General features: G+C 43.0%; 1 protein-coding gene across 1 annotated transcript in view; it reads right to left on the bottom strand.

Moving 5' to 3' along the window:
* Positions 1–1,953: 1,953 nt before the first annotated feature.
* desi2 (desumoylating isopeptidase 2) overlaps positions 1,954–13,342 on the bottom strand; it is a 32,513-nt gene continuing 21,124 nt past the window's right edge. The window contains exons 2-5 of the mRNA XM_060924673.1: positions 8,199–8,271; positions 7,998–8,091; positions 7,751–7,892; positions 1,954–4,265 (exon numbers count right to left, since the gene is read on the bottom strand). Coding sequence (XP_060780656.1) covers positions 4,053–4,265; positions 7,751–7,892; positions 7,998–8,091; positions 8,199–8,271 — 522 coding nt within the window. The 3' untranslated portion in view covers positions 1,954–4,052. The remainder of the gene's footprint in view (positions 4,266–7,750; positions 7,893–7,997; positions 8,092–8,198; positions 8,272–13,342) is intronic.

Raw genomic sequence — 13,342 nt, 5'->3', positions numbered from 1 at the left:
TGTTCTCCCTGTGTCTGCGTGGGTTTCCTCCGGGTGCTCCGGTTTCCCCCACAGTCCAAAGACATGCAGGTTAGGTTAACTGGTGACTCTAAATTGACCGTAGGTGTGAATGTGAGTGTGAATGGTTGTCTGTGTCTATGTGTCAGCCCTGTGATGACCTGGCGACTTGTCCAGGGTGTACCCCGCCTTTCGCCCGTAGTCAGCTGGGATAGGCTCCAGCTTGCCTGCGACCCTGTAGAACAGGATAAAGCGGCTAGAGATAATGAGATGAGCATGTAGCAGACTCCCCAAACACATGGAAGAAGATTCTCTGGTCAAATGAGACTAAAACTGATCTTTTTGGCCATCATGGGAAATGCCATGTGTGATGCAAACCCAACACCCTGAGAATACCATCCCTACAATGAAGCATGGTGGTGGCAGCATTATGCTGTGGGGATATTTTTCATCTGCAGGGACAGGAAAGCTGGTCAGGACTGAAGGAAAGATGGATGGCACCAAATACAGGGCAATTCTGGAGGAAACCCTGTTTGAGTCGGCCAGAGGTTTGAGACTGGGATGAAGGTTCACGGTCTAGCAGGACAATGACCCTAAACATACTGCTAAAGCTACACTGGAGTGGTTTAAAGGGAAACATTTAAATGTCTTGGAATGGCCTAGTCAAAGCCCAGACCTCAGTCCAAATGAGAATGCGTGGCATAACTTGAAGAGTGCTGTACACCAACACAACCCATCTAACTTGTAGGAGTTGGAACAGTTTTGTCTTGACAAGTGGGCAAAAATCCCAGTGGCTAGATGTGCTAAGCTAATAGAGACATACCCCAAGGAACTTGTAGCTCTAATTGCAGCAAAAGGTGGTTCTACAAAGTATTGACTTTTGGGGGGGTGAATACCTATGCACACTCTAGATTTCTTTTTTATAGCTTTTGTTTGTGTCACAATAAAAAAAATAAAATAAGTGTGCACCTTTAAAGTGGTAGGCATGTTGTGTAAATCAAATGGTGCTAATCTTCCCAAAATCCATTTTAATTCAGCTTGTAATGCAGCAAAACAGGACAAACACCAAGGAAGATGAATACTTTTGCAAAGCACTGTAGAGCTGGAATTCTGTAGTGCTGCATCACAGAAGCACACCTCCTAGTCATCCGGTAACCGCTTTATCCTGGTCAGTGTCTCTGGAGCCTTTACCAGGAAAAGCACGCCGTTGCACCACATATACACCCCCGTTTGAACATTCACACCAAGCAGCACTACCAACAATTTTTAGGCCTCCGCCACCTTAAGGTGCAGGAGGCATTATGTTTTCGGGTTGTCTGTCTGGCCGTCCGTCCCGAAACCTTGCGAACGCGATCTCAAAGGCTAACGAAAGGAATTTCGCCAAACTTTCACCATTTGTGCGCTTTGGGACAAACATGAACTGATTACATTTTGAGATCAAAAGGTCTAAGAAGTCACTGTGAGGTCAAATGTCTGTCTGAAAACCTTGTGAAACACTATCTCCAAGGGTAATGCAAGTAATTTCACCAGGTCAAGATTACTGTGAGGTCAAATGTCCATCCCCAAATCACAACTCAATAAGGCCTGTAGTCTACCAGGCGGAGGCATCCCCATCGACACCGTTGGCATAGAGAGTTCTTTTTTTTTTAATTGATGGGAAAGTAACAAACCCAGAGGAAACCCACATGGCCAGAGAGAGAGAGCGCACAAAACGCTACACAGACAACCTGAGCGCAGTATTAAACTGGGGATCTTGAAGCTGTGAGGTGCCAATGCTACCTACTGCACCACCAAGCTGCCCTCCTACTACTGATGCCCCACTACAAGCTGAATACGCAGGAGTCTATAGACGTGGCTATGGAAGCTGCCATGCTTGCTGCCATCATCATTACAAGCATCAGGTTATTGAGGAATATAGCATGTTTGGTACCTGCTGGCAGTTTGCTCAGAGCATGTCACTTGATGAAAAGTTAAACATTCAGCCAGGGCTGTGTAGGCAACACTGATTGCTACTGCTGCTCCGTTTCTCCATCAATTTTCTCCTTCCATTCACATTCCCACTATTCTTCTGTATTCAACGCTGCTCACAGTATTTGAGAAATCACATTCCTTTCTTCAGAGCATTTTCAACCTTTCACACTGTAAAAACATTTATTTTTTGGGTCCCTCATCACAAAGTGTTACATTTCAGCATTTGATTAACAAGTTTACGTTTTGATATGTCAAAGCTAAAGTAATCTGACATACTACTCTGATAAAGCAGCCTAGATGTTTGCTATTTGAAAGTTTTTCTTTGGTTTTTGGTAATGCCACACTCACAACCCACCATAAGTGTTTTGGACACACATGGGTCGCAGGGTTTGGTAGCTCGCAGCTGTGCCGCAGGGTCGTGGTGAACCCAGGGGAAAAGTTTGGGAGAGGAGTATGGGCAAAAGTACTTGTCAAGTACATGTTGCATTCAGCAGAGGATGAGAGAGAGGAAGTGATTGGGAAAAGATGGGACAGAGGCCACCGCCTCATGTTCGGACATCGGTGTTCCTGTATTAGCAAAGCCAACATCGCTTCATGCTGCTCCTCAGCTTCTATCATCTGCCTATAAGGGTCCAACGCCTTCAGTCATTGCAGTGGTATGACCGCCGTCTTCTTCCCTTCTACAGAATCGGTTCCTTCCCCAATATTAAAGATCACCCAGAGTCTTGCCCCTCGTGTCACGTGCACGCCACACATAGGGGTAGAAAGTGAGATGTACTTCTGTCTTGGGGGCCACAGGAATAGCAAGTGTGGAGTACTTGTGTAGTACTTCTGAGGCACATCACTCGTGCAATGACCGTGTGTCACACGGTCATTGCAAAAAGCCCCTACTAGCCGTGCTGCTGACTTGGTTCAGGCATACAAAAAGGAGTACAGGTTCCGTACGTAGTGCAAGTGTCCTGATTTTTCGCAAGACCCGTAGAATTTGCACGTGCAGAACCGAAAGTCTCCACGGCCAGTCTGCGACCTTCTACTGTACGGCGCTGAACACGCAAGGCGTTGTGCAAGTCTCAAGCACAGTTTCGCCAAATTTTTTACCGTAGACCGCCCGTAGTAGCACGTATGGCAGGTTGCGAGTGTGGTTTAACATTCGTGTAGATCGAAAAAGAAACCCATTGAACTACTCCAGTCAGCAATGCACACCATACAGTTTTCATTTAAAAACAAACAAAAACCCTGCATTCGTCAGAACAAGTCAATTGTTTTTCGGAACCAAAAAGTTGTTCTCTTTAATAATCATAAAATGGAATACAAACAGCTTCTCCAATACATAGAAGACTCTAAAAACCTAAAAGGTGTAAAACATCTGAAGTAGGTTTTGCAAGGTACGAAGGCATCTGCTACTCAAAGCAGACTGACGGGTAAACCGTAGAGAAAAAGAGTGCAGAGCTCTCTGAGCAAGTAACAGTAAAAATCTTTAGGCACAATCACCAAGGTGGGGAGACATGGGATAGGTGTCAGTACAAAAGTGGAGTAATTTTGGCCCAGGTGTCAGCTTCGCTGTAAGAACCACCTATAAAATACATGGACAAAAAACACTACTTTTTGTAATCAAAAGCTTCCTTTAAAAAAAAAAAAAAAAAAAAAAAAGATGCACTGAGGTGATAGAGGAAAGAACGAGGAGTGAGAAATTCCAGCTTTGCCAACAGCATCAAATTAATATTAAAAGAACCAAAAAGCCTTCCGGTGAGTTAGGAAAATCTGTATGGAAAAATGTCTCTGTCCTGAGTTTCCAAAACAAGAGAGAGTCAAAAAGTATTAAAATGCTTTAAAAACACTGATAAAACCAACTCTGAGTGTTGTTCAGTAAATCAGGCAGAATATCCTCAGGGTCCTTGACAAAATAAAATAAAAAAAAATAAATAGAACCAATAGTGCAAGGCCCTCAGTGGTTCCGTCAGAGCCAATCACTGATCGGACAGGGCTTCACTATGCTGCTGGTGGATTGCAGGTCTGTCGCTGGAAGGGTTGGCAGCAGGAGCTTTGAGGCAGTCTCTGAGGCCTGTCAGTCACGGCACCGGGGCCTATCGGCGTGGCTGATGTCGGCTGGGACGAGGTGTGGAGGCTGAGGCAGAGGCGGCAGCGTCCTCCGCTTCCTCCAGCTCCTGACTCACGCTGGACTGCAGTGCTGCTGGAGTCAGCCACTCTTTAGGCAGACAGCTCTGTAGGAAGGGCACACATGAGCTGAAGTAGGCCAGTCTGTTCACCCAGCGTGGAATCTCACGACCGCACAGGATCTGCCACAGACACAGAACATGGGAAGAGGAGAGGTTACGTGACCACTGTATGGAACTGTGACTACACTACAGCAGCACACTAAGGTGGGGTTTACATTAGACCGTATCAGCGGATCATCAGATTAACGGTTTTAAAACGATTAGTGTACACACAGCAACGCCAATACACGATTCGCGTGCACACAGCAACGCCAATACACGGATACGCTCGGCTCCGCAGGCATCCTGCGCTCCAAATCACTCCGCCCTGAACAGCGAGTGCCCTCTGGAGGGTGCGCACTCCGGCCCTGCGCAGCTCACAGAGCGTGCGAGTGAAGTGAACGAGCTGTGATTCGGGACTGAGCCGCTGTGTGTGTGATCCCAGTGCACATCACTTACTACTTGCAAGTGGAAAGATGGCAAGCCTAAAGACAATCATAACTACACAATGGGCAGTATTTGCATCAGTATTTGCAGTATTTTCATACTTTTATACTCTTTAATGAAAGGTGATACAAGGCGGAAGTCCGCGCCGTTTTTCAGCAGTCGCGTCACATGACCAATGCCAGCAAATCAGGAAGGTGGATGTCACAGTGACGTTGTCCAATGACGACGCCAGCTAGAGCTCAGCACAGCGTATCCGCGTATTCTCAATGTTTACACAGCACCGGACCAGACACGATCTGGATTGAATACGTGGACCCTGGCGGATTCCCGTTTCCTGGCGGTTTAATGTAAACGGACAGTGCATCCGCGAAGAAAACGAGACAGATACGGTCTAATGTAAACTTGGCCTAAATCATTACCGGAACATTTGGAGATGCTGAGTAGATACACATTTCAATTTTTATATGGTGTTATACAACTATGCAGACGTAGGTCAAGAGCTTCACATCAAACATCAGAGTGGGGAAAATATGATCTCATGCACAACAGAGAATGGTATGAAAGTGTTTTTTTTTTTTTTTTTTTTTTTAAAACACCACACATTCAGTAAGCTGCAGTTCTTTTTTGCATCAGTGGATGATGGAGAGACTGGTTTAGTCGAATAGGACAGCTACAGTAACTACTTTTAACAACCGTGGTGAGCAGAATAGCATCTCTTTAGACATGCTAAAGCAGTAGACCACCACATCAGGTTCCACTCCTGTAGAAAACGGGAATGGAGGCTACAGTGGGCACAGCTCACTGAAACTGGACAGGTCAGAAAAAAGGCCAGGGGATGCTGACTGGCTGATTGAAGAACTACATAAAATGTGCAGGTGTTCCTAATAAAGTGGACAGCGTTTAGATTTAGTACTCTATTGTGATATAATCCTTTTGGCAATTTTTACTATATTGGTGCTTTTTTTTTTTTAACCCCTTTGTAAAGTTCACACAGTGCTGCGATTAAAATGTGAAACAAATACACACTTGGCAAATTAAATATGCATTCAGTTCTGTTCTCAGTTTCGCCCCATTACAGTAGCTGTGGAGTGTTGAGACTCTGCTGGTTAAAGTGCCATTCCACCATTGGATGTATTCTTTGGCATAAAATACAACATATTTTATGACAACATGACTAGACAGAGAAATCTTTTAGCTTCAAAATGATATATCAAACATAATTTTTTGACAATGACAAGTATATTAATTTTGCGACCAAAGTCACCTACCCTTTTAATTTCCGCGCGGTAGTGAAATGTGATGTCATCGGCAGGTTCCCCTTCTTGTGTACCACGTCACAGATTATCAGCAATGGCGGATAGAACGCGATTTCCACTTGTCGATTGCTGTGCCGATATTCACCATCGACCGTCTCCTTTGGGCATCACTTGCTATTTTCCTTCGCTTCTTTTCCGAAGCTGACAATCGCGTTCTATCCACCATTGCTGATAATCTGTGCCACGTCACACGTGACGTGGTACACAAGAAGGGGAACCTGCCGATGACATCACGTTTCACTACCGCGCGGAAATTAAAAGGGTAGGTGACTTTGGTCGCAAAATTAATATACTTGTGGTTGTCAAAAAATTATGTTTGATATATCATTTTGAAGCTAAAAGATTTCTCTGTCTAGTCATGTTGTCATAAAATATATTGTATTTTATGCCAAAGAATGCATCCAATGGTGGAATGGCACTTTAAAATCAGCTTAACAGCAGGTTTGACACTGGTTGAATGTAGCTCTGGGTGGTGAATACTAGGAGGATATAGAATATTAAAATTTTTCCACAAAAATGACTGACCCAAAAAACAAACAAACAAAAAAAAAAAAAACATGCTTTCGATCCAAAGCAGCAGGTGCAGCATGAGCATGGGGACAATGCCTTTATTAATAAAAGTGCATTCCATCGGTCAGTGTGCGTCTAATCAGCAGAATCTGTTCCTGCACAAATCAGACAAAGCATGCAAAAACTGCGTGCAATTCAACATCATGGTCAGTATTACAATACATCAGTGTATAGCAACAAAATTTTGTGGGTCACTACTGTTTTACAAGCTGCTACTGGGCCAAATAGCATCAATTTTGCTCAGTCAGAGTTTGTTTACAGGGAATGGAGGTACATCTTCATGGTAGCCTATTAACTGCTAAACTCGAGGTCAACTTGTATATTTATTTATTTCCAATTTTCTGTCAGTAATGAAATCTAAGGCTACGTTCAGACTGCACCCTGAAACGACCCATATCCGATTTTTTTGCCCATATGCGACCTGTATCCGATTTGTTATTGACAATCTGAACGACACAGATCCGATTTTTTTCACATGCGACCCAGGCCACTTGGATATGTGGTCCTAATTCTGATGCATATCCGTTATTTTCACATGCGACTGCAGTCTGACCGGACAGGTCGCATTCATGCGACCTACACGTCGCCAACAAGAGACGAACGTCACTATTCTGCGTTTGCTAATCCCGCCTCTTTGGTGGAAAACAACAACGTTTGTACAGTTTTCAGAATTTAAATAGACTTTTATAGAATTGATCAAGCTAATGGTGGATTTGGTAGGGACCTGGATGTTAAACCATCCTGTATTACAAGATAAGATTGTTCTGGAAATTTCCAGTAATTTGACACCTTCGGTCTCATTAGTCTGCTGCCCACATTAATCAGATTATTGTGTGAGTTCCGCCGCCGCCACAAAAACCACATCGCCAGGTCTCGCCTCATCTCCATGCTTTACTTGCAAACTTGGAGTGCGCTTTTTTTTTTGTTTACATATTACGTAGATGTGCTTATTACGTGTCAATTTGCGCATGTGGGACACTTTTGGGTCGTTTTCCGTTCATACTGGAGATCGCATACAAGTCTCATATAATTGGTAATGTGAATGGCCTAACAACAAAAAAAAAAAAATCGGATTTCACAACAAATCGGATATGGGTCGTTTCAGGTTGCAGTCTGAACGTAGTGTAAGAGTTTAACAATTGCAATTCGCAACAGAATCGAATATCACCCAACCTATTTATCATGGGCACACAAACTGGTTCTTCCTCCACTCTGTGCTACCAGAAGCCTTACCTCGGACAGTGCTGAGGAAAAGTGATTGCAGTTCTTGTGCATGAGGTGGTACGCGTTCCCCTTGTACTCTTTTCCTAGCTCCTCCATAATCCGCTCTATATCCTCCTCTGTGAAGTCTGTACTTCCAAGAACGATTGCCTCTCTGATAAAGTAAGAGAGAATGCAAAAAAACATTTAGGGGCATGATTTTTTTTTTTTTAAGCTAAGTTGTTCACTAGGATAGCAACAAGTCTGTTACAAAACTCACTTAAATTTAAAGGTCTCCCCAAGCTCTGTGGCATCACCAGGCGTTATCTCAAATATACCAGAAAATGGATACGGATGTCCTCCATAAGCAAATTCTGCATCAAAAGAGAAAGCCAAACACAGCGAGAAGACATCATTTGCCACTTACGATTACGAGTGTCCCATCAACACGTATCTAAAGAGAAGAGCAGTAGAAACTCACCTCTGCCGTAAACCTCAATCCCTGAGTGAAAGACTCCGATACCCAGAGAGGTAGTGAACTCATTGATCCAGTACTAAAAAGAACAAAGAGTTTGACATTTGCAAAACCAAAATCCATCTACAAGATGATCAGTACGTCCTTTAGTGTTACAGTAACCAATAATGAGTGCACAATACTATAATACTTTTAAATACTAGGTCTTTTTTTGTAGGCTGGGTCATGCATTAAAACTAGACAAATATCAAGTAATATGGAAATCGTGATCCTTGATAATGGACTTCTCAGAAGGCCATTTTTAAAAAGGTCTGTTTCGAGCATCACTGTCCTCGCTCACATAACAGTGCTGTACTGTCCTATTTATCCTGTGCAAGAGCACTTATAGCAAATAAAGAATAAAGCCATTATGCAGAACTCAGCATGTGAAGTGGAATACATCACTGTGCACTCTACACTGTATACCATTACATGTCCTGCTTTATATTATCCTGCCTGATGCATTTCTTTTGTAATTTTATGCACCGTAAGCTACCCTGCCTTGCCGGAGACAGTACTCCTGCCACACAAACAAAACTACCAAGTTGTACTATGCAGTAGCATTTTTATCCTTTTTTTTTTTAAACTAAAAAGTGTTCAAAATAATGTACAACCCCGATTCCAAAAAAGTTGGGACAAAGTACAAATTGTAAATAAAAACGGAATGCAATAATTTACGAATCTCAAAAACTGATATTGTATTCACAATAGAACATAGACAACATATCAAATGTCAAAAGGTGAGACATTTTGAAATTTCATGCCAAATATTGGCTCATTTGAAATTTCATGACAGCAACACAGCTCAAAAAAGTTGGGACAGGGGCAATAAGAGGCTGGAAAAGTTAAAGGTACAAAAAAGGAACAGCTGGAGGACCAAATTGCAACTCATTAGGTCAATTGGCAATAGGTCATTAACATGACTGGGTATAAAAAGAGCATCTTGGAGTGGCAGCGGCTCTCAGAAGTAAAGATGGGAAGAGGATCACCAATCCCCCTAATTCTGCGCCGACAAATAGTGGAGCAATATCAGAAAGGAGTTCGACAGTGTAAAATTGCAAAGAGTTTGAACATATCATCATCTACAGTGCATAATATCATCAAAAGATTCAGAGAATCTGGAAGAATCTCTGTGCGTAAGGGTCAAGGCCGGAAAACCATACTGGGTGCCAGTGATCTTCGGGCCCTTAGACGGCACTGCATCACATACAGGCATGCTTCTGTATTGGAAATCACAAAATGGGCTCAGGAATATTTCCAGAGAACATTATCTGTGAACACAATTCACCGTGCCATCTGCCGTTGCCAGCTAAAACTCTATAGTTCAAAGAAGCCGCCGTATCTAAACATGATCCAGAAGCGCAGACGTCTCCTCTGGGCCAAGGCTCATTTAAAATGGACTGTGGCAAAGTGGAAAACTGTTCTGTGGTCAGACGAATCAAAATTTGAAGTTCTTTATGGAAATCAGGGACGCCGTGTCATTCGGACTAAAGAGGAGAAGGACGACCCAAGTTGTTATCAGCGCTCAGTTCAGAAGCCTGCATCTCTGATGGTATGGGGTTGCATTAGTGCGTGTGGCATGGGCAGCTTACACATCTGGAAAGACACCATCAATGCTGAAAGGTATATCCAGGTTCTAGAGCAACATATGCTCCCATCCAGACGACGTCTCTTTCAGGGAAGACCTTGCATTTTCCAACAAGACAATGCCAAACCACATACTGCATCAATTACAGCATCATGGCTGTGTAGAAGAAGGGTCCGGGTACTGAACTGGCCAGCCTGCAGTCCAGATCTTTCACCCATAGAAAACATTTGGCGCATCATAAAACGGAAGATACGACAAAAAAAAGACCTAAGACAGTTGAGCAACTAGAATCCTACATTAGACAAGAATGGGTTAACATTCCTATCCCTAAACTTGAGCAACTTGTCTCCTCAGTCCCCAGACGTTTACAGACTGTTGTAAAGAGAAAAGGGGATGTCTCACAGTGGGAAACATGGCCTTGTCCCAACTTTGAGATGTGTTGTTGTCATGAAATTTTAAAAATCACCTAATTTCTCTCTTTAAATGATGCATTTTCTCAGTTTAAACATTTGATATGTCATCTATGTTCCATTCTGAATAAAATATGGAATTTTGAAACTTCCACATCATTGCATTCCGTTTTTATTTACAATTTGTACTTTGTCCCAACTTTTTTGGAATCGGGGTTGTACAAACACGTACAGTACCATACGATAAAAACAATCAAAGTAAGAATTACAGTGGTATGGCTGTGAGTCATTCATCACACTAGGACACTTCCTGGGAATGAATCATCAATATTGCAGAACAAGTCTGTTGTAACAAGACCGACAACTTAAAAATTACCACATCTAAATTGACCATGTGCTTATGCATACCACAAGCAAAAACTTGCCTTCTGACTCAGTCAGCACTCTGTATTCAGACATCCCTTTCTAAGTAGCGTTAAAGGAAATGCAAGTCATACAGCATTTAACACACACACACACACACCTTCAATGCCTCAGTATTTAACACTTCTTCTGAAATTATATTAAGCATGTTCTTTGGAACACAAAAGTTGAAGTTGTGGTTTTAATAGCAGTGGTGTAAATAGACTTTTCACATCTCTATTAATTACCTGTCCCCAGACCCTAAAAGGAACTTTTGGTTGGCCCAATATGATGACTGAACCAAGAAGCGAAGAGAAGACAGACTCTCAAAGTCAGAATGAATTTATTCCAACCATACAAAACTTAAGAGTGCTCGGAGAACGCAATATAAACACTGGCAACTCGGCCATAACTTTGGTAAAACGTGACTGAATTGAACGCAGTTACAATATGCGTATTACCGACAAAGAATCCTGTCAAGTTTCATGAAATCCCTCCAAAAATTGAGAGAGGAGTTGATTTTAGAAGGCGAGTACCCTTCCTGGGATGGACGAACATTGCCACGACATAATCCCCCTTTGGGCCTTTCAGCCAGTGGGGGATAAAAATTGAGGGCAGTTGATTTCAGAAAGCAAGCACACCTTGATGAAATTGCCAAAGTACAAGTTTGTTAATAATCAAGGGCAGAACTCTGGGAAAATTTGCCCAAATTAAACGAAATTTCAATATAAACGGTCATATAACAGATTGCCAAGTTTGGTGAAATTCCTCCACAAATTGTGAGAGGAGTTGATTTCAGAAGAACATACACTCATGAAATTGTTAAAATTATTTAAAATCAAGGGTCAAAACTCTGGTTAAATTTTCACAAAAAATTAAGTTGCAGTGTGTGTATTACTGGGCGGCACAGTGGTGTAGTGGTTAGCGCTGTCGCCTCACAGCAAGAAGGTCCTGGGTTCGAGCCCCGGGGCCGGCGAGGGCCTTTCTGTGTGGAGTTTGCATGTTCTCCCCGTGTCCGCGTGGGTTTCCTCCGGGTGCTCCGGTTTCCACCACAGTCCAAAGACATGCAGGTTAGGTTAACTGGTGACTCTAAATTGAGCGTAGGTGTGAATGTGAGTGTGAATGGTTGTCTGTGTCAGCCCTGTGATGACCTGGCGACTTGTCCAGGGTGTACCCCGCCTTTCGCCCGTAGTCAGCTGGGATAGGCTCCAGCTTGCCTGCGACCCTGTAGAGAGGAGTTGATGTCAGAAGGCAAGCGCACCTTCATGAAATTGTGAAAGTACAAGGTTGTTAATCAAGGGCTACAACTCTGGTAAAATGCAACTGAATTGAACAAAATTTAAAAAAATAAAAATAAAAAAATAATGGGTGTACTACCAACATAATGCCTTTTGCCAAGTTTTGTGAAATTCCCCAAAAACACCGAGTTGATTTCAGAAGGTGAGCGCCCTTCCCAGGACAGACAGACATACCGGTAATCCCCCTTCAGGCCTTTTGGCCAGCAGGGGATAAAAACTAATAAACAGCTCCTTTGAACCAAGTTTCAGGTAAATGACTAAACCAGAAAAGGAAGTTGAGACATCAGCAACAATTGTCATCTACTATGAATGAAAACTGCATGAAACAAATGTGTGTTTGCTCCACCATACACACCATTTCGGTGGATAGTTGTGGTGTGGTGGAACACTGGATCCAATCAGATAAGAGCTTCATGAAGGGGAAGCCTTTCGGTTTGTTACGATCATGGAAATGTCACAGCAACGTCAAATGACAGGAAGCAGTGAGCAACCATGCGGCAACATGCTGCCACAAAATGTCCAAGTAGACACGTACTGTAAAACAATCGAGGGAGCAAGAATGTCTAGTCAAATTTCATAGAAAAATCAGATATCAAATGTGTCATCGACTAACAGTGGGAAATTTAGGGAAAGGATCTGAGAGTTACAAAGCAAACAGGCCTGGATTTAATCTACGGTAACCCCAGCCTGAACAATGTCATCTCTGTTGTCAGATGTTTCTAAAAAAAGTGTGTCTGGGAGTCAGCAGAGTCCCCAGCAACACTGTATAAATAACAAGAACGATCATTTACCTGCAGGGACAGTGGAAGTGTTGTGTGGCTCTGGAGTCTATCCCAGGAATACTGGGTACAAAGCAGGAATACATCGTGGATAGGACACTAATCCACCGCAGAGCAACACTGCTGTCGTGCCTCAGCCAGGCCATTATTAAAAAATGTTCTGTTTCCGGTCCACCGGCCGGGTGAGTGCCGTTTGTGCGGTTGAAATTTTTTAATGCCAGTTTGACATTTTTTTCCAGGTTCGTAAATCTAAAATCGAACTTGACATTTACGCATTCCCAGGGCTTTCCACTAAGGCTCATACTAGCCAGCCATGACAAATAAGTAGCCAGCCGGGGGGAGTGAACACAAAAACTCCTGTGCACGCAGTTCCCAGGGTTAAGTGTATTTTCCACAGACCATTTATTTATTCACTTTACTCAAATACAAAGTAAAATGGCAGTAAATCTTTCTTTTCTTGCGTATTGCATCATGAGGCGTTCCTGGCTTGTAAATCTCTTATTTTCGGTGCATGACACATTCACGCAGCTGAGCATGTTATGAATTAACAACGACAACGGTCTGCAGTGGCGGCTACACAATTAAACACTCAGCGAACATTTCTCCATTTGTGTATGAAAATACATTCCAACCA

The sequence above is a fragment of the Neoarius graeffei genome, chromosome 7, assembly GCF_027579695.1.
Source record: "Neoarius graeffei isolate fNeoGra1 chromosome 7, fNeoGra1.pri, whole genome shotgun sequence".
In the NCBI taxonomy this organism is placed as follows: domain Eukaryota; kingdom Metazoa; phylum Chordata; class Actinopteri; order Siluriformes; family Ariidae; genus Neoarius; species Neoarius graeffei.
The sequence above is the reverse complement of the archived record's forward strand: the minus strand, read 5'-3'. Positions and strand labels throughout refer to the sequence as shown.